Here is a 26919-nt window from a genome sequence, read left to right on the forward strand (position 1 = left end):
TCAGTAAGTGTGTACAGAACTGTGGTACATGGGTATGGGCCTCCAAAACCAGTTGCACACGGAAGACATCACGAACGGTCCAAGAATCATCCAAGATGGACACATAGGGCAAGATACCCAACAGCCGCTTCAAGCATACACAAGACCTTGGACATGCTGAGTGGGATTTTTTTTCTTTTTACCTTATCTTAATATTTAACTCCCCACAACCATTAAATATTAATTGCTTTTGAAAGGACCTTGAATGACAAAAAATAGTTAGCTACGAGGGGAGCAGGGCCGGGGGGGGGGGGGGGAGAGAGCTGATGGAGAAACACAAACCCATCATTCCCCTTGGGTGCAACGAGCTAATTTCCTGGCTCTTTGATATTATCCACAGTAGCTTTATTACTTTCTTAACGCAACGCAAGTGAAGTCCCGCTGGATCAGACCAGATGGCTCTAGAAAGAAAGACCATAAGCAGGATAGGAAGGAGACAGGCCTCTCCTGATGCTGCTCCTAGGCGGCTGCTATTCAGAGGCAACACTGCTCCTCAGAAACCTGGAGGTTCCATATCATTCATTCATTGTTCTTTATTACGGTCACAGACCAGCAAAATCAACACCAAAACATGCAAAGGATAGATAAAAAGTGACATAAAAACAAAATACAGCTTGGTGAGTTGCTTCTCTCAGAAGGACTGCAATGTTATTTTTCTAATTTGCATTGCGGTCATGAGAAACTTAGAGACCCTTTCAGTAATATGGGTGGACACATCCCTTAAACAGATTAATACCAACGTTGTGGGGCTATATCCAGAAAAGGCTGTTAATAAAGGAAAGATGAACTTTTTTCTGCATTCCTCATACATGTTACAGTGCAAAATGACATGTTCAACAGATTGATTCTATTGCTCCAGAACCACAGGGACATATCCATTCATTAACTGGGATCTTACTAAATCGTCTTTCTAGTTCTGCTGATGGCAACACATTAAAGCGAGCAAGCATAATTGCTCTCTTATACTTGGGAATGGTTAAAGCATACAGATGTGAAGCTGCAGTGAGCCCATAGTTATTAAAATTATTGTAGTGCAGTGGAGAACAAGATCTGTTAGCAGCAGTTCTTAAATGCTGTAGATCTAAATATATTAGTCTTTGAACAACAAGAGATTGGGCCTTCTGGAGCCCATAGTTGCCTACAGCATCCACAGAGAAGCCCAGCCTAAGTAGCTTCTTCTCCATCTCTCTCATCCAACGAGTGACATAGGAATCTGAGAGCAGAGGTTCCATATCGCCATCCCGATAAACTTGTTTCCAAACCCAGCACCAAATATTTCGATAATACATTTAAGGAATTTATGACGAATGATGTCATGATGAATTTATCCGTCAGCCAGAGAACCAAAGGCCTCTGGGAGGCTGCGAGAGGGAGACCAACCTGGTCCCACAGGGGGAACAGCTGCAGGGATCTCGCTTTAGCCTTTCCAGCCAGAAGGGACACGCAGCTCTAACTGGCAGTTCATTAGGACTACAGGCTCTGGCCTCATCCAGCGGCCAGAAAACACAAGGGCCACTGGGAAGCTGCACCGCATCTCCCAGGATAAACAACCCGACAAGGAAGAGACCAACCTAGCTCCATATGTTGGCCAGAGAAGGAACTCTCTGGCCTTCCCTGCCAGAACAAAATCTTTAAGAACTTCAAAACTAAGAACGGATGCCTGACTTTTGCTTCTTTGCCTCCCATCACCTCCATACTTCCTTCCCAAACCCTTTTCCTTTTGTGTCGTATCTTTTAGACTGCAAGTCCTCAGGGCAGGGACTGCCACATTGGCCCTGTTCAAAAGACACCTTAAACCACAGCTCTGACCACAGTGAATAAGGCAAAAAGCCTCATTCGCTATGGTTAAAGCCATGGCTTAAGGTGTCTTCTGAATAGGGCCACTAATAACTTTTATAAGCAATTTCTTTTCTTTTTTTTGGCTAAGGAGCAGGGTAAAAATGCTATAAATAAATATATAAAGAATTTCATTTCATCCCACCTTAGAACTACTGGGGGGGGGATATGAAAGAGGTAGACAACTTGGGAGTCAGTCTGGGAACGCTGCAAGATATCCGCAACTAATTTGCTTATTTATTAGATCACAATGAAATCAGTACAGAGTTTTCATGACTGGGACAATCACCCAAACTGCTCCTCCAGTGAATGAATCTGAGAAGTGTGTGTATAAAACTGAGTCGGTCCCTAAAGAAAGAAAGTCGTGATGTATGGACTTCAGGAGAGATGAAACATTTATTGTACAACAACCCAATCCCTGCAAAGTAATCTTTGTGTGTGCTTATGTGTTACCACTATCTTGAAGTGACAACGTTTTCTCTGAGATAAAACAAACAAGGAAACTACTTTTCCAACCTGCTACCCAACAGAGAAGAGATATGTTAAAACCCAAAAGTTTATATAATCTTAAACCAGTAACAATTCATCTCATAACAGATGGAATTGTCTTAAAATATTATTCAAAATTTCAAAGAGTTAGCAGTGTTAGTCTGTTGCCACAAAAACAACAAGATCAACACATTTATTATGGCATAAGCTTTCGTAGGCTGCAGTCTACTTTATTGCCTGAGGAAGTAGACAGCCCACAAAAGCTTAAAACCATATCATTATTGTAGAGGTCACTATTCCTTCCCCAAGGGTTAAGAAGTATTGCTGCAAAGCCAGACTCCTTTTTCCGACCCAAGTTTTGATCTCCTAAAATCCATACGATGAACGACAAGTAAGCCACTTTTCTCATGGACCAGAGTTATCATTTTCTGCAATGAAGGTCTTTCTGTGCATCAAGATCAGATAAATTGGCTTCCCTGGAAGATAAACCAGCACAATAATAGGTGATGGATAACTGGAGCAGGCATGGGCAGAAGAAAGACTATGGTCTACTGGGGAGACAGCTGGCCAAGTAGCTATTTGCTGAGATATTCACAAAGAATGAGGAAGTAGAGGGACCTTAATTTGATCCAGCAAGGTAGTTTTTCTGATGTCTGCAAGAAAGTAGACTCAAGTCTCCCACTCTTGGTGTAATGTATGAGTCAGCTCCTAGAGGCCTCAAGCTACATCTTGTCTTAAGAGCTACCTATCAGGTTCTTCAGATGCCAACCTAGAGGCAAAAGGGGCTGGAATGGGGCGAAATGGCACCATTAGCAACAAACCTAGCTTGTACACATATGGGGTGGGATCAATGCATCACCCCACCACCACCACCCCTTCCATCCTCTAGGAAAACTAGCTGTTGACCAAGAGCCTAATGAAAGAAACCAGGGCTGTCATGACTGAATGCTCTTCTGTACAAAACACACACACAAATCCCTTCATATGGAAAATAATATCACAGGGAGCAAGCTGTTGCCTAGCCTTTTCCCTGACGTACTAGTTTTATAGATACAGGGAACACAGAGGAGCATTCAACCATGCAAGTCTCCACCCACACAATGAGACGTAGGCCGCAGACATGTTAAGGAGATACAAATCTGTGAAGCATTAGGGTAGGTGCAAATATAATCACTCTATTTCAAGCCTGGCCATTGGGAAGGAACTCTTCCCATGCCTCAAGTAATCTGAAAATAGTTTTGCATGTCGGATTTTTCAGCCTTCAGAACTTTCAGCCTGTTCTCCCTTGGCCATAGAGACATCTTTGATCAACTCGAGTATTCGATATTTTCCTAGACTGTCCCTCCAAAAGACAACAAACAGGACACAGCGGAGCACTAGAGGCAGCTGGCGATTCTACCTTGAAATGTTCTCTTGATCATGGGCAATTTTCAAACCTTCTACCTTCCCACATCAACATACTTCCTAAGGAACCTCTGCATGTTTTCCCCCAAACCCTAGCGCACTGCAGAAAATTTAAAGGGGCCTGTTGAACTTCACCGCTATTGTTTGACACATTAAAAACATTTATAATCTGCCTTTCTGCCTCAAAGAGAGGCAGCCAAGGTGGCTTACATCAGAAACGCTAAGAGCCATTTAAAACGTTAACGTTACCAACAGGCAGCACGTAATATGATTCAACACAGCGGCAGATCATCAGGCAAAATCACAAAACTAAATCAAATAACCAGCGGGCCGAAGAACACGGTGGTCTCCCAAGTGACGTCATTCCAAAAACTAAGCAGAGCAACAGATTAAGCCTTATTCACGTGGCGTTTCAGGCAACTGCACTTCAGACGGTTGTGGGACTTGCAACGCAGACTCTTGTGATAATCTGAGCATACAGGCAGGCCCATGTGGTAAGAGGCAGTCCCTCAGCTATCCTGGCCCTGACTCTGTTCGGCGTAAACTGAGACATAGAACAGGGGTGGGCGGAAGATCTCCAAATGCTTTGGACTTCAACTCCCAGAAGCCCCTTCCAGCACGGCTAATGGGCAGGAATGCCACTGAACATACTAAGCAACTGCTCAATGCAGAGGGAAAGAACAGTAGTGCCTTGCAAACTGTGTTTCGGGGAGTTGGCTCCCTGTGACTGATCTCACTCATAAACCTCAAGGTACTCCTATTCCTTAGAACACAGTTTGAAAATCACTGTTGTGGATAGCAAGATTTATTTATTTTTAAATCAAGCTGATTCAGAAGTAAAACAACTTTATGGAAATGAGACAACATAAGAGGCTTGCTGGCGGTATGGCTTTGTTAACTTAACACCTGCCTTCAAAACAAGCTAGCAAACCAATCCAAAAGGAAACTGAAAAGGAAACATACATTTCCTTACACACGAGCAAGAGGAAAACGACAGTTTAAGATTATTCAGCGTTTGAAAATGTAACCAAAGCAACTATAAACTGAGGCAGAAGGATGAGGGATTGCTGTAGGCAGCACCCACAGATTCTGTACTTGGCTTTAAAAACAAAAACAAAAAAACCGAAAGTGGAGATAAGTAAGTGCTTTGGTTTATAGTTCCATTTCCTCGCCGAAGAAGAAGTTGAATAGATTTCATGCTACTTATACGGAGGGAAGAGAAGCAGTACTATCTGTACCAGAAGAATTGCTTTTATTCTCAGAATGAAGTGGACGAAGGGTTTTAACTAATATTATTTCAAACCCCTAATTCGAGGAGTAAATACCCGCTTAAATCCAAAAATTGGGGGGGGGGGGGGCGCGCCTCTCCCGTTCTCTCATCAACTCGCCCAGGAGCAGTTGCGTCCTCTCCCATCTCTCTATTTTCATCGTATGCTGTCACAGCCAACAGCTGCAAACATCAACTATGATTGAAGCATTCCAAGACAGACACACGAGTTGCAAGTTATTTATCCCTGTACATTTCGGGGAAATACAGTTCTTTTGAGATTCAGCAACAGTCAAGGATAATTAAGCTCATCATTTGTTTGCAAGGGCTGTGGGTCACAAAGAGCTTCCAATGGAGCCTGTCGGGTTAATAATTTGCACAAAGAAAATTCTGGGGAAATATGACCCCACTAGGCACAAAGAATTGAGAATACAACTCTTCAGCTACCTCTCCCATGAATACTATCAACACCCATAAAGGATTGTTCAGCTGTGTCGGTTTTAGATATAGGGCTAAGATGTTTTCAGCACGCACTTGAAAACGTTAAGTGCGGACAAACTTGAGTTGTTAAACAGGTGTCCCATACAAATAAAACTCATTACAGAGCCGCCGTTTCAAAAGGGAGCGACAGCCAATGTAGGCTCAAGGGGGAAACCAAGGTTTGCTGCTACACAGGGCAAGTTTTCACAATGCGATAAGCTACCTTGCGAATCATCTAACATAGATGTGCCGACAGACAGTTGGGCTTTCTGTGGTTTGTTTCCTCCCCAGTCCTCCTGCCCACTCTGGCATGTATCCCAGCTGCCTTTGCGGCAGAATCCACATCCCATGATCCCGTGCTCCCTAGCTACCTTTTATCGCTTGGTCGGGGCGTGTTCTGCCCCTGCTGGCTCCCGTGGAAAACGTTTTCCCATCTCTCTCCGGCACCACCCCAGCGCCCACCTATATTTGGCAGAGAGGGTTTTAAAGAAAAACAGTAACCCCTTTCACTGCCCCAGGGCACTGCTTTCTTACCCCACCCAGGCTGTTCTTTTGATCAGCCAGTCTCCGCCATCCCCCTCCCCTCTCTGAAGCACTCAGATCTGTTCCACCCTCCTTCCAGATCCATCCTCTGACTCTCCAGGTACCACTTTGTGTCGGTGACGCTGCTTCTTTATGTGCAACAACAAAAAAGACTCAAGTTCGCCATACTGAGCCGCCCCTTGTAGGGGGATTCAGTCACCCATGGGTGTCCCTGAGAGCCATACACTGCTGCACAGATGAAGAGGAGCAGAAGGGACTCAATGGCAGAAAATCACAGAGCAGTGAAGCAGCCCGTGAGGAGTTTATTTATTTATTTATTACACTTATATACCGCTCCCATAGCCAGGGCTCTCTGGGCGGTTTAGAGAAATTCTAAAATTGAGGTAAAAACAAGTATACAAAATTTAAAACTCTAAAACACAGAACATACACACATAAAGCATTAAAAACCGATTAAAAACTAAACATGTGGGTAATTAGGATGTGCCGCCATATGCCTGGGCAAAGAGGAAAGTCTTAACCTGGTGCCGGAAAGATAGCAGCGTTGGTGCCAGGCGAGCTTCATCAGGGAGATCATTCCACAGTCTGGGGGCCACCACTGAAAAGGCCCTATCCCTTGTTGCCACACTCCGAGCTTCTCTCGGAGTAGGCACCCGGAGGAGGACCTTAAGTGCCAGACCATGGCTATGGGAGGAAGCCCACGCTCAACTGGGACTTCTTGGATTTATAAGGGCAGAGAAAATCTTTGTATACCACTACCTGTCCAGTTAGGTGGGTTTACGATACAGGCAGGCACACACTAAATGAACTTAGGGGATGAGAAGAAAGCCAAAAAAGGGACCAGAGATGCCAGCAAGTGAAGATGCCATCTTTGCACATCGCTCTACTTCCAGGTGTCACAAACAAGTGACCACATAATAGCAACTGCCCTGTGAGAGGGGAATGGAAGATAGGAAGGCAAGCAGGCTGAGAGACCGTTTGTTGCTGGGTCAGCAGAAAAAACGTCTCTTGCCATCTCACCCCATTCACAAGACTTGTGCCTCACACGTACATTTCTTTTAACACGATCTGCTTTGTAAGCCTCCTTGAGGGCCGGTTCAAGACAAATATTAAGATTCTGTTTACCCTCTCTTCCCACCACCCTACCCCTACTTCCAGGATCAGTTTTTATTACATTAGGGACCCTTTCCTACCATTTAAAACTTTGTCAGCTGCCCCGAGCACTCAGGAAATAGGACAGGATATACATTTCTGCTGTTAATTTAAAATCAAAGAGAAGACCCTCAAGAGATGCAATATTTACAGGGCAAGAGATAAGTGAGGAAGCTCAAAAAGAAACAAGCTTAACTTCTGATGAGCTTACTTCAAAATCTGGAGACAAGAGTCCCTCCTCTCATTCTACAGATTCCGACGCGTTGCATAGTTCGCTATAACCTTAGAAGTTTGGAGAAAACCCCAAAGGGATTTTGCTTTTGAGTGAAGTGAAAAGATCTTGAGTGGAAACGATGATAAAATCATATAAACAACCGCTCTTCTGGCAGAGCACACAGAGAGGTGCCAAGTTCACTTTGGGGAATTTGTGACACAATCCCAGTTAAGAGTCTCCTCTCAGAAGGAAATTTGTAAGCCTTCAAATCTTAACAGCATCAGTGGAGTTCTTGGATTAGGTTAGCTCTACAGTTGACTTTAAAAAAAAGACCACCTGTGTGATATTCTTCTGAAAACTAACAACCTCCTTTAGGCAAGGATACATGGCAGAAGTAGCCCAGCAAAATATAACTAGCAGTATCTTTGCAAGATCGCAGGTTGATCTCATTCCCAGCATCTGCTACTTTTGAAGGGAAAATGCCAAGGATTGAACCTAGAACTTTCTGCACGCAAACTTTGTGCCCTACCGGTAAAATATGCCAAACCCCATGCCCAACATTTTAATGGTACAGCCATCCTATCTCTCTGGGATTTGAACCCAGGAACTCTCAACACCCCAAGTGAGAAGCATGAACGTAGTGCACACAGATACCTAACACAAATTTTTGGGTGCGCTCCTTTTGTGGACTTATCTAAGACACTGGTCTACAGAACCTCTTTGTCCAAGGGTGGGCAACTTGTGGGCCCTCCAAATGTTTTTGCCTAGAACTCCCATCATCCCCCACTACTGGCTATGGGAGCTGTAGACCAAAATATCTGGACGGTCACAAGTTGCCCACTTCTGCTTTGGCTTGTTTATCAAAGCCTTTCGAATGAATCTCAATTTAAGAATAGCCAAATGAATGTTTAGCTTACTTTAAAATTATAAAACCAAAACTCAGGTCTACTATACAGATGAAAGTGTTTTATACATCAAGAGCAATGGAGTCATGGAATATTTTGCAGGCTCCCAACTGGCACAGGCAGGCTACAGAACAGAAGCTAGTAAAAGAAAGTTAAAAGGTTCAATTGTGTTGGAGTAGTGAACATTCTTACCGCCCTGAATTAGATAGACTTGCAAGAGTATTACTTCAATGAAACTGCACACATGCCGGTGGTCCAAAAATATAGTATTTTTACTACTCCTATAGCTTGCATTTATATTTGAATCATTCAGCTTGTTGAACTTGAATGCTGGCAATTAAAATGACTACAGCAAAGCAACCAGGGGCCCTCTCTCAGAAGCGTTACGGTACACTATGAAACAAAATAATCTTCTCATCCAACTCAAAACACATAGTTTTGATTTTAGAACATGGATATCTCCAGGCACTCTTCCATTCATTAAAAAATCCAAAAACAAATTAGAAACTGACAAGAGTAAAACTCTGAAGCCCTTCATTTCCTAATTCTGCTCTTCTCGAGGTAAAAGGTACATGACTAACACCATGTCTCGGACATGGATTTGGTTTTTAAAAGCTTGGACTTAAGATATGCTTACTCTGTAGCTGACGGTACGTTGTCTGGCCCTGCAGATCCCGCAGGGTCGTCCCGAAACTTTTCGCTCGGAAGTTGCGGTGGCAAGAAATCCACGTCCTTTTTCTTTGGAATCTTGTAATACTTCCACCTGGAGCCTGCGTCGTCTTCCTCCAAATTCACTGCCGTACCAACGTACATCGTGGGCTCTATAACTTCCGGGAACGGAGCTGGGAAAGTCTGGGACAAGCCTTCTGTCCTGTCTTCCATTGCTTTTGAAGAAACTAAAGGATCCGGAGTTGGCATTTGATAGAAATGCTGGCCGTGGGGAGTAGAAGGGGTTTTGGTGGCGCCCTCGTCCGCAACATCGCACGGGTGAGGGCTGAGGGGGGGCGGCTGGGGAGAATTCGCCATTTCTGCGCCGTGCATCTGAGGAGTCTTTGCTACATCGTTAGTTCTGAGATTTGAAAACCTCACTTGGCTGTCTGATGTGGCGATGACAAGCCTCTGGCTGGCTGAATCCGCCTCCATGGCCACATCGTCGCTAATCGACACGCGGTGGTGAAACGGAGTCAGAGGACGCTTCTGGGGCTTATCTCCTTTCTCCTGCTTCTCGTTCGCCTTGTGCTTTGGAGCGGCTTGCTGTTGCTGGCCCACAGGAGCTGCTGGCCCCTGCTGAATCGCAAGTCTGGGTTTGATATTTTTGTGCCTGAAGCGAGGCAGAAAGAGAGCAGGGTGTATATACATACATATATTATCTGTATTTCAACAGCCAAACTCAAGAAGTTAAATAAACAAACACACTAGCCATTTCATTAGCCGAGAGGCTGAAGAGGTGGCAAAGCTGCTTTAGCCATAGGTTTGTTCAGAACACACAATGAGCCTGTTCAGAAGACACCCTAAACCCTGGTTAAGCAGCAGGGTTTAAGGCGTCTCGTGTGACGCATTTTGCTAAAACCTGCTCACTCACTAACTGCAGCTGGACTGTCTGCAGCAGGGTTAGCGGCTCTAACCATGGCTTAAAGGGTTGTGCGGGACAGCATCGCTTGTGGTTAGCGCTAACCTCAGAGAACCACAGTTTCACTAACCACAGAGCCTGAAGTGCTGTCTGAACAGGCCCAATGCGTAACCATGGTTAATATAAGCCTCTGTCATGGAACATTTGCAAACCCAATTCAAACCATGGATTGATGATGTCCTGATTTGCACCAGCCCTTAAAAGTGGTTTAAGCATTCCTTGAATGGGGAGAATATCCTTCTAACAACTAAACCATGCACAATGGCCAGGAATCAGGCAAATTATGACCAAGGAGGGAGGGAGAGAAGCAAAAGAAGAAAACACCAGGAGTCTGCTCCTTCTGGATTACCCCCTGCCCAATTTGCTAGAGCACCCAGCACCAACTCTCCTGTGGGAAAGATTGCAGAAGAAAGGGGGAGGTAGACAGACCTGCCTATGCCTGCTAGGGATGTTGGAGGAATCCATCCGAGGGGGGGAAGTTACCTGAGCTTTCATCAGCCCAGCCTCCGGACTTCGGCTCGCTTACCCATGAGCTGGCCCAACTCGATACAGATTGAGTCAGGTCAGCTTGCAGATTTTTGAAATTCCCCACCCCCGCTTAGATTGACATCGTGCAATTCGTACGATTTATGGCCGCAATTGCACTTGCAATTGGCACAAATGTCAGTTTAAAGGGGAGTACCTTTAAAAGTGCCCAGATTCCTGGAAATGCTCCATGGCTTGGCTCACAAATGCAAATAGAGTCGTGCACGCAGCAAGGGATCCATAGGGCCCAAAAAAGGGTCAGATTTGGAAACGACGGACATCCCTAATGCCTGCTCAACCTGGTTTTGATTTGGTTTAGTTTTAAGCGTGTGTTTTTAAAGTATTAGTTCCATCTAATTGTGTGCCACTTTGAGGTCTTTGGTCAATAAACAGAAAACAAATCCATTAAATAAATAGAAGTTCAGAAGAGATTATGGAGATTATGTACACAGTGGCCATATCTTACTTTGACGGGGCACTCTGCCTAGAAATGTGGTATATAAATATATAAAATAAAGTAAATACAGCATAGACAACCACAGTGGCTTCTTATCATTTTGCTACTTTTACAAAAGGGATCCTAAAAGGTGTCTTCATTATGGCTAAGTATTCTGGAAACTATACCTTGAGCAAATACAATTTGTCCTCTGGGTGGCTTCAACAAAGTCCCAAAATGCTATTTTGTCAGCCGTCTCCTCTTCACATAAGCCATTTGACGTAGCAGAATACTTCCTCCTACATTGCATTTAGGGGAGAAATTATTATAAGTAACTAAGTTACAAAAATGGTAAACTAAAATAACAGAAATCTGTGGGGGTTCCAGATAGTTCAGGCTTGCAGACGGATACTTGCCTGGTCAGCCAGTCACAAGAACGTATCACTTTCAGACAAGCTCTCTCCCACTTTCATGATTTATTTTATTTATTTATTTATTACATTTTTATACCGCCCAATAGCCGAAGCTCTCTGGGTGGTTCACACAAATTAAACCCATAATAAAACTACCAACAGGTTAAAAACACAAATACAAAATACAGTATCAAAAGCACAACCAGGATAAAACCACGCAGCAAAATTGCTATAAGATTAAAATACAGAGTTAGAACAGTAAGATTTAAATTGAAGTTAAAATTAAGTGTTAAAATACTGAGAGAATAAAAAGGTCTGACTCGCAAGTATATGGGGCAAGCAATATCATATCTTGCAAGACAGCAAATTTACAAATCTACATGCATACGCGAACAAACTCTTTACAGTTCTGGTTTCCAGGCCAGAATTTATAGTATTAACAAAATGCAGCATTTAATCTACTAAGATCCACAGATAACAACTGTGTTTCAATTTAAAGTTGCCGCTAGCCAATTTTATTTTAAAAAAGCATGTCTAAGAGGGGAACTTATAAAGTTATGGATGTTGTGAAGACGTTTTCCCGCTTCCATATACTCAGACACTAATTCAATTAATTAAGTAGGTTTTCTCAGAATTGACAAAAATAAGTTCTTCACACTATGCAGGATTACCTTAGGGAATTCACTGCTACAGGTTTCTGTTTGTGAACTGGTTCAATGGAGTTGTTCATTGTTTTAGGGCTCAGGTCCCACCTCTGCATTGTTTGGGCCGGTTACTTGTCGGTTGTGACTAGGCCATGCCTCCCACGGCAGCCATTTTGTGGTGGCGCCCAGGGCAGTTTCTCAAATTGCCAGGTGCACCCATGGGCCCAAAACGAATAGCCCAAGACAGCTAAATGGAGCCACCATACTGAGAGGTAGCCTACTTCTGACTACCAGATGCAGAGGATGGCCATCACCTTCATGCCTGGCAGCAAGCTCCCTAAGGCATCTGGTTGGCCGCTGTTGATCAACCTTGGTGGAATTTGGCCTGATTCAGCAAGGCAACTGTTTCTGATTAGAATATCACAGCTCCTTCCATAGGGACTTGTGGCCTGTGTGCATACTTGCGGGTGCCCCAATTTGTAAAGATACTAGAAAAAAGACCTCTGTTACACACTATCTTCCTGCCTTATTTTCCAAAAGGTTTGTCAGATCCTTTAAAACTAATCCTCCTTTCCAAACAAAGTGAACTCTAATAGAGATTCCACTGACTGCTAAACACAACCTTCGCCAGCTCTTTCCTTGCTCCCACATGTTCATAGAATAGTAGAGTTGGAAGGGGCCACTAAGGCCATCGAGTCCAACCCCTTGCTCAATTCAGGAATCCACCTCAAAGCATCCCTGACAGATGGCTCTCCAGCTGCCTCTTGAAGGCCTCAAATGTGCGAGAGCCCACGACCTCCCTAGGTAATTGGTTCCATTGACTTCCTAGCCCACAGAACCTCCTCATCATATCAAGTCCTGGCAAGTGCAAACCCAGAGAGCTTGCACTGTTGCGAACTCATTCATGACTTGATCAAAGATTAATCTTTAAAATGCTGGGATAAATTAATTAATCCAGAGCGTGCATGCTGCTATTTGGAGAAGGGAATTAAGGAGGAGGTAGGCTGGGCGGAGATGGAATCAGGGTAAAGGATTACATGCCTGGATGGAGAAATCCCACACACCTCTTGCTCAGGACCCAAGAAGTCTCTTGCTAGTGATTAGGAATTTGGCATATTCTTCCATGATAGAAGAATAAGGGAGGCATCGGTTAGGGAATAAATATATTAGTACTTCTGGGATTGGAGGTGACACTTTCCTGGATAACTGCCAAGTTAGTGAGATACTAAGGAACAGAGAGTTGGTCTAGACAAAAAATACAGTGCTCTACTCTTCTTAAAGTACTTTGCTTACATTATCTCAAGAATCTTCCAAGCAATCCCGTACAATAGGGTCAATACTATTCCCATATTGACAACCAGTGTGGTGTATGGTTAGAGTGTTGACTGGGGAGACCTGGGTTCTAGTCCCCACTCAGCCATGGAAGCTCACTGGGTGACTTTGGGCCAGTCCCTGACTCTCAGCCTAACCTACCTCACAGGGTTGTTGTGAGAATAAAATGGAAAGGAGGAAGACTACATAAGCCGCTTTGGGTTCCTTGCAAGTGGAATGAAGCCTATAGTGCAGAGAGGCAAGTGCAAATTACAAATTCACTTGCCCGTATTTGCAAATATGGCAAGTTCATGGAAGGGGAATTTTGAACTCTGAGTTTTCCTGGTTTCACACCTTTGTCCCAGCCACTAAGCTACATCCACCCTGGTGAACTTCCAAAACATACATACTCAGGTGTGGACAGGTTCGTGCACTCACTTTATGCAGCAAGTTGTAACTGATAAATACACCAAGAGAAGGGAAGAAATTTAGTGGGAGATGACAATCCCTTGGCAAAGTTAGCAGCTCAGACCATCTCTCTGGTTGTTTTGCAGGGGAGAGGGGGCAAGGAAAACGACATAAGCGGTTGCACCACTTTTAGAAAAGTGTGCTGGAGGACAGGATATGAATGCAGAAGGCTGGGGAGAAGGTGGGAATAGCAGCAGGTTCCCAAGGCAGGGGTTAAAAACTGAGACGCTTTTCGATGGGCAAAAGTGGCAAGAGACTTGGAAGGGTCTGATGCTTCCTGTCCTTTCAATACACTCCCTTCCCCCATCTGTCTCCTTTATCCTCCTCCATCGTCACTGGACATGGCTGAGCTACCTTGTTTTAAAACCCTAAATTGCACCAACCCATTAACCAGCCTCTCCAACCGTCGCTGAGCCCTTTTTTAAGCAAGTGTTCCGCTTTTTAAGTTCTGCTCATAGATACTTTAGGTACTTTAGATGACGTACTTGGTCAGCGCTCTGTTCAGATTGCATTCTTGCCAGACTCTGTCCACCACTTGATTGGCCAGCTTCCGAGGGATTCTGCCCCCATGGTGACTCGTGCTGTCAGAGCTGAATACATCCGAAACAGAAGAGAGCTTCACCCATTTTTGGGCTGAACGAGCATCAACTGAAGACAAAGAGGGAAGCCAATGCAGGAGTTAATGAGACCTTACCTTCTATCCATCCCATCTGCTAAAACAAAACCCCAAGAGGAATCCTCCACCCGTCTTTTATCGGTGGGACAAAATTACTCATGCACTTGGAATGGTCATCAAACCAGAAGGAACCTCGGTACTTGCGGGCATCACATGCTTACAGGCACACTTAGAAGCCCCAAATTTCTGCATGGTAATCCTCATAATTCAAAGAATTCTTCTAGCATGTGACTGATTAAAAAAAAGCACTCAAAAGTGTCACAAGCAAGGCGATTTCAAATGTATACTCGGGTCTTCTATACTTTCCACATGAAGTCCTAACCAAAATATATTCGTCAAAACAAGAGAAATATTTTCAGACCGATATACACTGCACAGACATAATTCTGCAAACACAGAACTACAGGTCAGAAAAGAGTACCGGTGGCTCTATATGGGCTGCTGCAATGGTGCTTTTATAGAACTTTCTGCAGGTTTACTAGTTGCAAGTAACTAGTTTGATATAGAAAAAAAGATTAAATTGATAGTCCCTATGGTTTTATGTGTAGACGGTGTGTTTTCAAGGCTCCAGAGATTAGAGGTCTCTAGGCCCTGCATTGCTGCCCCTCCTTTTCTTGACATGTCATAGTAATGAAGTAAAAAGGGGGGGGGGCAAGCAAGAGCATAAGAGGCTAGCCACAGTCTATCAAATTTCTGAAGCAGAAAGACCACGTGGCATGGGCTGCAGTGGCATCTCTGGACACAGGAGGCTGTGGATCCAATTATGACAGGGTTGAGACTCAAATCTCACACACTGCTGCTGTCTACTCTGTTTCACTAGATCAGAGGCAAAATTATTGCGTACATTTTGCATTTTCTTTTGTAAGCGGCCTTGGAGGCCTTTGTTAGGGACAAAAGTAGTACAGAAGTGTTTATATGTATATATAAATAAACCATATCAAAGCATCAGGGCTGGAGGCATACAGTGGCATTCACTTTGGATTTCACTGTGGCAAACTTGCCAGGAAGCGGTGGCACAAATAATTACTTTATATGTAGCTTGACACAGGGGCTGTTTTTCTTCTTCTTTTCGGACCACATCAAAATAGTACAGTTCCTCTGCTTTGGAGATTTTAAATAAGACCAGGCTAAAGGTTAGAAGCCTTCTGTTCAGGCAGGGGAAGGGGTTTTCTTTTACTATACCTGTTTGAACTTCTTCTGGGGATGTGGGTGGTGTCAGAGTAACTGAGGACATAGCTGGGTCTCTGGTGGAAGCAGGCACTTGATGAACACCCAAGCAGTTACTTGACCCAGCGGCGCTAGGAGCAGGAATGTCGGTCTGAGGAACTAGAACAAAGCATGCTGGATAGACCATTCGCACGCCAGCTAAAACAAAACAAAACATAAAAACAGCCGAGTTTAATCATTATACAATGCAATCCAGTGACTGGCTCAGTTCAGACAACTCATTAGTCAATGCAGTGGGAAAACTCCACTCAATGGTTGAGTTCCTAGGGGGTGCTCTCCACACAACATGTTCTAACTCCACTGTTGTGTGACTGTGGGCTACCGTAGAGTTGAGTAAAATCCATCATGACGTTTGATTGACAGTTCCTCCGCCCTCTCTCCTCCCCCTGTCCTCCCGGTGGTATCCCATCAGCCATTGCTGCAAAAAAGCAATCCCAGCGGCTCTCCTAGAGTGGCACTTGCTCCTTTTGCCGCTCTTGCCAGGCAACTCTGCAGCCAGTGGAAAAACTCCACTCAACGCAACGGAAAACTTCATGGAGCCCACCACACAACACAATGGTTGTGCAGGAACTCTCCTCTGCACAGTGTGGATATTCTGCGTGGAGTGTTTCCCACCGTTGTGTGGAGTTTCCCCGCCAGACAACACGTTTCTCAACGGCGGTGTAAAAACTCCACCGTGGAGTTCTTAAACCACCATTGAGAAACGTGTTGTCTGAACTGAGCCACTAACATCCATTATAAGGCAAATCATTTTTAAGCCTCTCTTTTATATCCCACCTTTCGTCTGAGGACAACACCCTCTGAGATAGGTCATGTTGCGAAGCCATGTCTGGCCCAACAACACCCGGTGAGCTTTATGGTTGAGTGGGACTTGGAATACAGGTCCACCATCCACTACACCAGTGGCTTTCAAATCGTTGGGGCCCTTCATCAGTTCTTTTGTAGCCCCTCAATCAATGAGAAGATCAGGAATGCTGACTTAGCTTCCTTGAAACACGTCTTGCTCACCACTGTCGACCTTCCCCTATAACATGTAGCTGCAAGGAAATGCATCGAGGGGGTGGTCTGCTCTAGACCATCACACCAAGTTCTAGCAGAGCAAGCGGGAGACTTAAGAAGCCTGGCTAGCACCACCTGTGAGACAAGTGCGCTAAGTAACTCCAGAAGATGCTGTTACTTAGCAGACATGCAGGGGCACCTTGGTAGAAAAGTACATGTGGAAAGGATGCCCTGAAGATAGTATGTTTCAGAGCCAATATACTCAACCATCTTAGCTCCCTTCAATTTCAGCAAATGCTCAATATTAACTTACAATGCGACAAGTGATTGTTTGCTAGAAGCTTCGAGAAACAGTTTAACATAGTCGTGGAGTTTCCCACTTTCCCTTCCTTAGAGTAGAATCACAGAAGTCCCGCTGAATGATTTGGAAAATTAAGCTCTGTAACACATGGCTTACGGTTCTCTTCAGCTATGAAATCTGAGACTATTTCTGCTCTCATGTATAAATCCTAGATGGCCCCTATCATTTTGCCCATGCCTCAATTATTCCTCTGCCCACTGCTAGGCTAAAAGCATGTTACTTGTCAGTGATGCAATATAATTTATCTACCTTTTCTGTTCCTCCACTAAAGCACTAAAACTCCTTGTCATCTTGGTCATAAATCCTAGTCTAGTTTGGCCTGTAATAATGCCACTCTTCGGAGTGAAGATGCTTAAATTTTAATCCATCTCTCTGCCATTCTTCTTCAAGTTAAATAATGCCTCACACCCCAATGTGGTTTACAACGCCTCTGACACTCGGAGAGCAAGGCTGTTTTATCTCCCTATGAGATCAGACTTGTAAATTTTGGTAGATAGATAAAACTAAAACAAGCCATTTCTTATTATTACTTACATCCTTAACTTGCCCTTTCTCCAAAGAGCTCAGGGTGATACATATGGCTCTCTCTGCCCCTCCCCCATATCATTTTTATCATCATAACAGCCCTGCAGAGTCAGTTAAGCTGAGAGATACAGTGACCCTGCTCAGACGACACACTAACCCATGATGGTTAAGCATTTTGAGCTAAACATTGGGTCCGTTCAGAAGACACCTTAAACCATGGCTTTAACCATGGTGGTTAAGCCAGAAAGCCAAGCCGTGTTCAGAAGACACTTTAAACCATGGCTTAACCACAGTGAATAAGGCTTTCTGCTTTATTCACCATAGTTAAAGCCATGGTTTAAGGTGTCTTCTGAACAGGGCCAGTATCGCTTATCATGAACCATGACTTACCGTGTCATGTGAACAGGCCCAATGACTGCCCCAGTGTTACCCAGTTAAACCTGAACCTGAGACTTTTGGGCTCCAGTCTGGCACTGATCACCACACTATACTGACTTTAATCGTCATAATGTCAACTACATATTTTCCCTTTAAAACTTTGGTTATGAGAGGCAAGGGAAAAAAACTCACAGTGGCATATACCATGTGGAACAGGTTTTCCAGAAAATGTTAAAGTGAAAGTTGCTTGTTTAAATTTCTCAATTTTGGGGGGAACAAAACAAAAAATAGACCTTGGGAAAAATGGGGGAGGGATTCCCCCAAAAGTTTCCGGTTGTTGCTTTTTTCCTAGGCCTTCACATTTCTACCTTCAATGCAAATTCTGAAAAATAAAGCTATATTAATATTACTTCTATGAAGATATATGTTGCATTCAGACTTTACATTTTTAGGTATACATGTAAAACTTCTTGGTTGTGCCACAAAAGCACGTTGGGCGAAAATCAATGATTTTTTTAAAAAATGGATTTTTAAATTTAAACTACTGTAGATTTTTAATTTTAAAATTGGATTATTTTTTTTAAAAAATCAGAAATAAAATACTAAATTTCTCCCTCATTTTAAAAATAACCTAATTACAATTAATTCTAGTCATAAAAACTATGTCATCATCAGGGCTGGCGGTACCATTAGGCCAACGAGGCAGCCGCCTAGGGTGCAGACCTAAGAGGGCCGCAGTACTGACCTTTAAGGGTCACAGTTTTATACCAATTAGCTGTTTTAAGAAAGAACATAAGTTCAAGTTTTGTGCTTTTTATTTTTTCTACAAAACATCTGTTCTTAAAAACTGAACTTGGCATTTGGGGGGTGGGTGGGCAAGTAGCCTGCCTTGCCTAGGGCGCAAAATAGTCTAGCACCGGCACTGGCACCGGTCATCATAAACCTCTACTTACAAATTTCAGAAAAAAATAATGGCTGTCACACACACACACACACACAGGAAATTCTATCAAACATGGGGATTCGTTTTAGTTTTTTATCTCTTGCTTCTTGGAAGTTTGGACTTTTGGTTTCTGTTTCTCTGACTAGTCATATGTGCAAAGACACAGGCTGGGTAGGATTCTTGCTGTTTTGTGCTTATGCGGTGGAGAAGCTGAGCCAAGTCAGGCAAAGGAGTTAGTTGAGACAGAAAGACAATATGGGTAGAAATCGAATATTATTTTCTTTTTTAAATCAGATTTTTTTTTCCAAATTGGATTATTATTTTAGGGTAAATACGATGTTTCTCTTGAACAACAGATAGATTAACATAATCTGGACATAAGCATGTTAGCCATACAGTTAATATCTAAACTGAATCAATGACTATCAGATACACTGACCTGGCAGTCCGCTATGGCTTGATTTACCTGCAAAGGCTATCATGTTCTACCAGGCACCTATGAGTGCCATTTTTGCATAGTTCCTGCAGGCACTCAGCTTATTGTAGCTTGTTGTGTTGTGTGAACGCAGGCAGCAGCGGTTGCTTGAGGGTTAGACAATCCTCAAATAAACTATGGATTGTGCTAAAGTAATTTGAGAGCTATCTAACCCTCAAATAATCCCTGCCCCTTGGGTTTGCATAACACAACAAGCTGGTCACCATGCAAAAATGGTGCCAGTAGGCACCCAACTCAAGAGCCCCTGTGGGTTAATTAAGACATGGTGTGCTGTCATAAACAGGGCCATTGAGTTAAAGGAGACTTGTCTATCCAAATGGAGAACCAATCTGATCATTTCTAAAATATGTTCATACTCTATCCAAACATAGAGTATACTCTATTTAAACATAGCGTAGCTTGGGAGTATTCCTAGATCCATCCTTGTCACTGGACGCCCAGGTGGACTCCATGGCCCAGAGTACTTGGGGTCAGCTTTGGCTGATCCGCCAGTTACGGGCTTTCCTGGACAAGGATAACCTAGCCACAGTAGTGCGCGCACTGGTAACTTCCAGATTAGACTACTGCAAGGCACTCTACATGGGGCTGCCCTTGAAGACGACTCGGAAGTTGCAGCTAGTGCAAAATGCAGCAGCTAGACTGCTGACCAGTACATCTCTATACCACATAACACTGGTCTTAAAGGAATCGCACTAGCTGCCAATATGCTTCTGGTTGGAATTCAAGGTGTCGGTAATGACATTTAAAGCCCTAAACAGCTTGGGACCTTGATACTTGAGGGAGCGCCTCTTCCTATATATGCCTGCCTGAGATTTGAGGTCTGTTGGAAGAGCTCGTACACTATGGTGGGATGTGGGAGAGGGCTTTCTCTGTTGTGGCGTCCCAGCTGTGGAATGCCCTCCCCTTGGAGGCCTGATTGGCTCCAGCACTGGTTTCATCCCTTTCTCTTCAGCCTCTGAGGCACAATTAAACAAACCTGAGGCAGGAGAAAAACTCAATGGGAATGGATCCACTGGAGTAATCTCAAGTGCCAATACTGGCTCTCCTCCCCTTTATAAGTCAGTAAATCACGCTGCAAACCCATCCACTTCTACTATCAAAGTCCATCAGGAAGATGTGTGTCCTTGGGTCCGGTTTTGCCCCCTACCTCAATAGTATCACTAGACGCAACCCCCTTTAAACATTCTACTACAGAACGTACCTGAGGCAATTCACTTAGACAGGAGTAAATAAAACTGAGCCTATCTTACTAATGAGGGCGTTTCCCTCGTTATAAACATCAGCAAGTTCCACCATGTGAGCCGTTATTATGAATCTCATAGAAGCAAAATTGATATAATGAAGGTGTTAAACATTGTGATGGTGGAGCCCACTCTGCATAGCCAAGCACTGGTGATGTACTCTTAATTTTTATTTTTCTACCGCTGCCTATTTATATTGTTCACTTTGCTTTAGTTTTAACATATTCCATAATCAGATCTGTCTGGTACCCTGTAGCAATCCTTGTTCTGGGTGGCCGTTTTACACTTGCTTCCTGCTAATTTGTTCTGGTTTACCTTGCCACTCTATATTGTAGGGCTTGTTCACAGTTTTAGTGTGCCCTTTTCCAGCAAAGCTTTTCAGTTCTTTTAACCTCACTGTTTCAAATCAACTCTAATTGTAATTATAATTAAGAACATAATGGCAGGGTTTCAGAACCAAGGGAATTCTTTATTGTACATTAACTGTTGCATCTAGCCTCACACTTGATTACAAGAGAGAAAGCAGAGACCAATTTTAACTTTAGCAACTACTCCTTTTCACCAGGCAATTAGCAGCTCCTAAACTAGTGGTCTTATGACACCACGCCAGACAAGGACAGCTCCACAGCAATATATATTTCACTATAACAGGAATGTTTAGTTTTAAATTTATAAATTTAAAATTTTATAGTTTTAAATTTGTAAACTTGTATTTCTGTACTGCTGCTGATTTTATCCCGGTTGTGCTTTTATACTGTATTTTATATCATGTTTTTATACTGTTTGTTTTATACTTTTAATGGTTTTAACTTTTGTGAAGTGCCCAGAGAGCTTCGGCTTATTGGGCGGTCTAAAATGCAATAAATAAATAACTAGACTGATGAGTTTGAGCTAAAAGCTTGGTAAATAAAATCATCCCACCCACCCCGGAAAGTCATTTAGAATCATAGAATAGTAGAGTCAGATGGGGCCTATAAGGCCATCAAGTCCAGCCCTCTGCTCAATGCAGGAATCCACATTAAAGCATGCCTGACAGGTAGCTGTCCAGCTGCATCTTGAAGGCCTTGAGTGTGGGAGAGCCCACAACCTCCCTAGGTCATTGGTTCCATTGTTGGACCACTTTAACAGTCACGATATTTTTCCTGATATCCAGCCAGAATCTTGCTTCCTGTAACTTGAGCCCGTTAGTCCATGCCCTGCAGTCTGGGAGGACCGAGAAGAGATCCTTGTCCTTCTCTGTGTGACATCCTCAGTCTTCTCTTCTCCAGGCTAAACATGCCCAGTTCTTTTAGTCTCTCCTCATAGAGCTTTGTTTCCAGACCCCTAATGATAGAATCATAGAGTCATAGAATCGTAGAATAGTAGAGTTGGAAGGGGCCTATTAGTCCATCGAGTCCAACCCTCTGCTCAATGCAGAATCTACCTTAAAGTATACCTAATCATCTTCATTGCCCTCTTCTGAACTCCCTCTACATTCCTTTTGTAGTATGGTGCTCAGAGTTGGTTGTTGTTGTTATTATTATTATTAATTTATTTGTATTCCGCCTTTTGCCCTATGCTGGGCCTCAAAGCAGCCTTACAAAATTTAAAACATATACATTTTAAATGTAATACCAATACTTGCAAACACCATCTTAGAAGAAGCATTCCCCCTTTTCTCTTACACAGGACTGAAAACCTCTTCTACCATAGTGGCTAATGTGAGACATACAAGCATCATTCTAAAAATGGAAAATGCAGGTTTTTTCTTCCCCTACAGAATTATTGTTCAGTTATAGACTCATTTGTGTTAGTTGAAATCCTGCGGTTAAAAATGTCATTTTTTAAAAAAATCAGGTGACTTTTACATGCCCAGAAGAGGGTTTTTTTTCCTGCTGTAGCACGAACATCCTAGACAGGTTCGCCTGGCACCTATGTTGTACTCTTTCCAACTCCAGGTGAAGACCTTTTTATTTTCTCAGCATTTCAGCATTTTATCATCCTAGTCTTTTAACTCTGTTTTAAATCTTTATTTTAAATCTGCAAAAAATCTCTCCATTGCTGCTCGGTTTTATTCTGGTTGTACTTTTATATTGTGGTTTAAATTTCCATATTTTATACTTTAAGCTGTACTTTACGGTTTTAATTTTTGTGAACTGCCTAGAGAGCTTTGGCTATTGGGCAGTATAGAAATGAAATGAAATGAAATGAAATGAATTGAATGAATGAATGAATGAATGAATGAATGAATAAATACATAAATGTCCCCAGCCTGATTTATTTGGGTATCCTTAAAAAAGCTTTCATACCAACAAGGACTTCCACAGCAGCTAGAGAGTCGTCCTCCCAATCCATCTCTTCTTGTTTTTCCTCCAATCCCTCCTTCAGGCTGGACGTGATAGGATAGAACTGCTTCCATTCGCCAATCAGTTTTTTGGTAGCCGAATCGGACAACTTGAACGACTGTCCCGTGAGTGTTCCATTTAATCCAAATGGGCTTAGGATAACTAGAAGTTACAAAAAGAGAGGAAATGTAACACTCATCTACCAAAACAACAACAACCCTATGTAGTATACGCTCAAAGAATGTTGGGTGGGTCATAAATGATTAAGTCTGTGTGGGCAAGCAGGCTAGTAAAAATTGGAGGGCACATTAGCTACATCTATCCAAGAAGGACCTGTGAAAGACTGTTCCGCTACTACAAAGCCCTTTTTGATGGATTCCACTCTCCCACCCCAAAGAACCTTTTATTTAAGATAGCTCTCAGTGACTAAATAGACAGCAGACGCTTCAGGGGAAACATTTCGGTTTAGAATATTTACACCATGTAGTATTATTACATAAGCCTGCAAGGTAGGGCAGGAAAAACTTTCAACAACATCCAGTGTAATTAGGGGATTGCGTGGGATACTTTGGGCAGCTCCAACCCTCTCTTTGACTAACAAACCAAGAGATGTTCCTCCCACTTCCTTTCCTCCAAAACTGAATACTATTTAGTATTCCAGACACATTACAGAAAGGAGAACAAATTAATCTGGTCTTGCATGCTCCCACTCTGCTTCACACCGAAATCAGAAGCTTCCAAATTTGGTTTGCAGCAAACCATAGTTTCCCAACGAAACAGGGTAGTCCATCATGTTCAAACCATAGTTTCTCTCACCAACTGCGGACAAATCATGGTTTGCATACAAATCATTTTTGCAAGGTTCAGACAAAATGCCAAAGAGAGATCTGAACCTTGGCATGCAAGGGGAAGAGGGTGCAGGCAAACCCAGGACTTGTGCCTGCTAGTTCTTGTAACTCTAAACATGGTTCAATGTGATGAATAGCCTCTTAACCCTGAAAAAGTTTGAAATGTTGTTTACAAAAGAACGTTGTTTAAAGTCTCAGAAATAAATAACTGAATACCCTGCTTTAATTAGCAGGATAGGCTGTGCTGCACTGCGTTGCAGTAAGGAGTCACTCTCTGCCGGCAATTTCAGGACAAGGACTTATTGTCCCTCATTAAAATGTATGTGTACTGAAACAGTGTGAGTTATGCAAAAATCAGTGTACCATAACAGGAGCTAGAAATTAATGCAACTGAAAATCTGACACAGAGACAGCAGTGGGAACAATAATCTGGTTTACAGGACAGGAGAACAATTTAAAAATTAAAAAGAAATGAAAGAGCAGTACCATCTACTGAAGCAATTCCTGCAAGTTGCCCCTTTTCAGGGCACAGTGCAGTTCTTAAAAATGAAAGACGGAAAGCCTGATAACAGAAGACAGATCTTCTCTGAAAGTGTTGGAGTTTTTTTTTCCGTGTACATAGAGGAACCCATAAAAAAATGTTCAGGGCCATTCCAGGAATAATACAGATAAAGATCCATTTAATGCTATGCAGTTCTGGTTTTTAGTGCAGCATTCGGGGGGAACGTTTAAGATTCCTAACACAAGATTCAAGATTCTTAACATGCAAAGAAATAACTGAAAACAGACTGGCTGAGAAGGACACGATCTCCAAAGTCAGACAAAGAAACCTACCTTGAAAAGGGTTGTTAGACTGCTGAGCCAGGGTGAGATGTTCTTCGCTAACAAAGTAAACAGGTTGGTGCTGGTTGATTTCCACGCTGGTACAAACATTGCTGTCCCCGTGTAAGAAGAAGGTGAAGGAGCAGGACAGGTGCTCACTAAGGATGAAGCAGAAGGAAATCGAGTTGGTTAGCACAGCACTTAAGAACAGTCATATTCAACTTCATTTAAAATAGGGGGAGAGAACGGGTGACTCTTGAACAATTAGATTTTCCTTCCAGCACAAAAAGGGGGAAAGATCTTTATATCTTTTGCCCTGCCTCAAACAAGTGGCCAGAAATCTTCAGCTGAACCCGCAATATTTCTATCCCACACAAATCATGTGATGAGGGCAACATGACACCAATTGATATACAGCAGGCATGGGCAGAAAGTAGATAGGGATGTAGTGGTAGGACTCTGGGTGGTTTTTAGCAAAGGTTCCATCTACCAAGACCTAGGAAAAAGCATTTTCCTGCAAAACTAGGGTGCTGAAATCAGGAAGCCTGTGGGGGAAAGAGGAGTAGATTTGTGTGTAAAAGAATGTGTGTTCAAACTCCAGTTCTGGCACTGAAATCAAATTTTTGGGCTGAGATGAACATGTACTCAGAAACAAACCTTGTTCCACAATTCTATGTCCACCTTCCTAAACCGCTATTATGCACCTAGTTCAGGTTGGTGGTCCTTGGGGTTCTAGTGAAAAAACAAAGTAGATCCTGCAAACCTAAAGCCCACTGCTAAACAAATCTGGAAGGTTTGTTGGGTGTGTCATCCAAACTGGAGATCCTGGCTTGTCATTCCCAAACAAACAAGGATTTGTAAACCAAGAAGAAACCTGGTTTCCAAATCCTGGTTTGGAAAAGGAGCAAAGAGCCAGGAACCCCAGTTACACGCTAAACAAACCTCCCTGATTTCTTTAGCGATCACACTAGTGGGGAGGAGCAAAATGGTAGCAAACAGGCTGTGTGCAATAGCATGTAGCTTGTTTACAATAAACCAGGTTTCTTATTCTGTGTGAATGTGACCCTTGTGTCCTTAGCAAATATTGTTTTCCAGCAACATTTGAGATTAATTATTTGCTTGAGGACTGAAAAGGTTCATCATTCCCATTTATGAAAGGAATTCAGCTGTTTAAGGCAGCCAACTGAGTCTTCAGTCTCAAAATATTCAGAGCTAACAAGAAAATTAGTGAAACAGCACCTCAGAAAGTGGAAGAATATAAACTACAACACTTAAGGGAAAGGTATATTTAACCAGGCTGCTTAAAATTAATCTATTTGTTTACACTCCATTATCAACAATGACTAATGAGCATTTCAAAAAACAAAAGGGGATTCAGACACTCTTCCCTTCAATTAAGTTATAAGAGACTTAACAATACACATGCTCAAGGCATTCAGGCAACCCTTAAGCAGAACACAGCACAGGAACTCAGCTGTCCCGAAAAAAATACAAGCCTTGAAAATTCAGCGCTTAATCTACTTCCACAGCTTCCTCTCTCTATCTCCACACACACACCAATTCGGCTGAAAGGAACATTTTTTTAAAATGTCATTTGTATACTGCTTCTTATCTACATAATATGGTTCAATGGACAGAGTCCGGGAAATCTTGATGAACAGGAAACCTCAATTTAAGTAACATCTCGCGACTGTTTCACACATTATAGAGACGTTTCTCACAAGAAATACACTCTACAAGGATGAGGAGCCAGTCACAGCTCCCTGATACATATGCATTCAAAACATGTCTGAATGAAAGAAACACGCTCTTTGTTGCATTCACACTTCATTCTTAAGTTTAGACCTGAAAGTTTTTAAGTGTACACCTAAAACAAGCTAATGTGTGAAATCGCCTTCAGCAATTGGCTCAGCCACCACAATCATCTACAGATATATATTTAAAACACACACATATTGAATGAAACATTGTTAGACGTGATTTCCCCCTAAAACCCCTTCCTTTTACAACCACTGCTCCAAGAGTTTCTGGGGGTGAGGGAATTATTATTAAACAAGGCATCCTATACATGCTTCTTTAGATGTCAGTCCCATTGTGTCCAAAGCCAAGGGAGAGCATCAGTAGGAGAGCATCTGCTTTGCATGTGGATGAACCAAGGCTGACTCCTCAGTATCTCCAGTGAAAGGGACCAGGTACCAGGTGATGATGCGGAAGGCCTCTTTCCAAGACCCTGAAGACCCAATACTAGGCACAGTAAACAATAAATAGCTATACTGATCAATATAAGGCAGCTTCCTATGTATGCATAATGGGCTTACTCCCA

At 42.9% G+C, this 26919-nt stretch overlaps 1 protein-coding gene across 3 annotated transcripts in view; it reads right to left on the reverse strand.

Moving 5' to 3' along the window:
• Window positions 1-26919, reverse strand: part of MED13 (mediator complex subunit 13) — a 119627-nt gene that overhangs the window by 39561 nt on the left and 53147 nt on the right. For all 3 annotated transcript variants that reach the window (XR_010026425.1, XM_063146470.1, XM_063146469.1), the window contains exons 4-9: window positions 24609-24754; window positions 22891-23088; window positions 15615-15797; window positions 14242-14404; window positions 11109-11219; window positions 8967-9650 (exon numbers count right to left, since the gene is read on the reverse strand). Coding sequence is in view for 2 of the 3 variants with exons in the window: in XM_063146470.1 (XP_063002540.1) it covers window positions 8967-9650; window positions 11109-11219; window positions 14242-14404; window positions 15615-15797; window positions 22891-23088; window positions 24609-24754 (1485 nt within the window). In the remaining variant the exon portion in view is untranslated. The remainder of the gene's footprint in view (window positions 1-8966; window positions 9651-11108; window positions 11220-14241; window positions 14405-15614; window positions 15798-22890; window positions 23089-24608; window positions 24755-26919) is intronic.

This window comes from Elgaria multicarinata, chromosome 22 (genome assembly GCF_023053635.1).
Source record: "Elgaria multicarinata webbii isolate HBS135686 ecotype San Diego chromosome 22, rElgMul1.1.pri, whole genome shotgun sequence".
Lineage (NCBI taxonomy): Eukaryota > Metazoa > Chordata > Lepidosauria > Squamata > Anguidae > Elgaria > Elgaria multicarinata.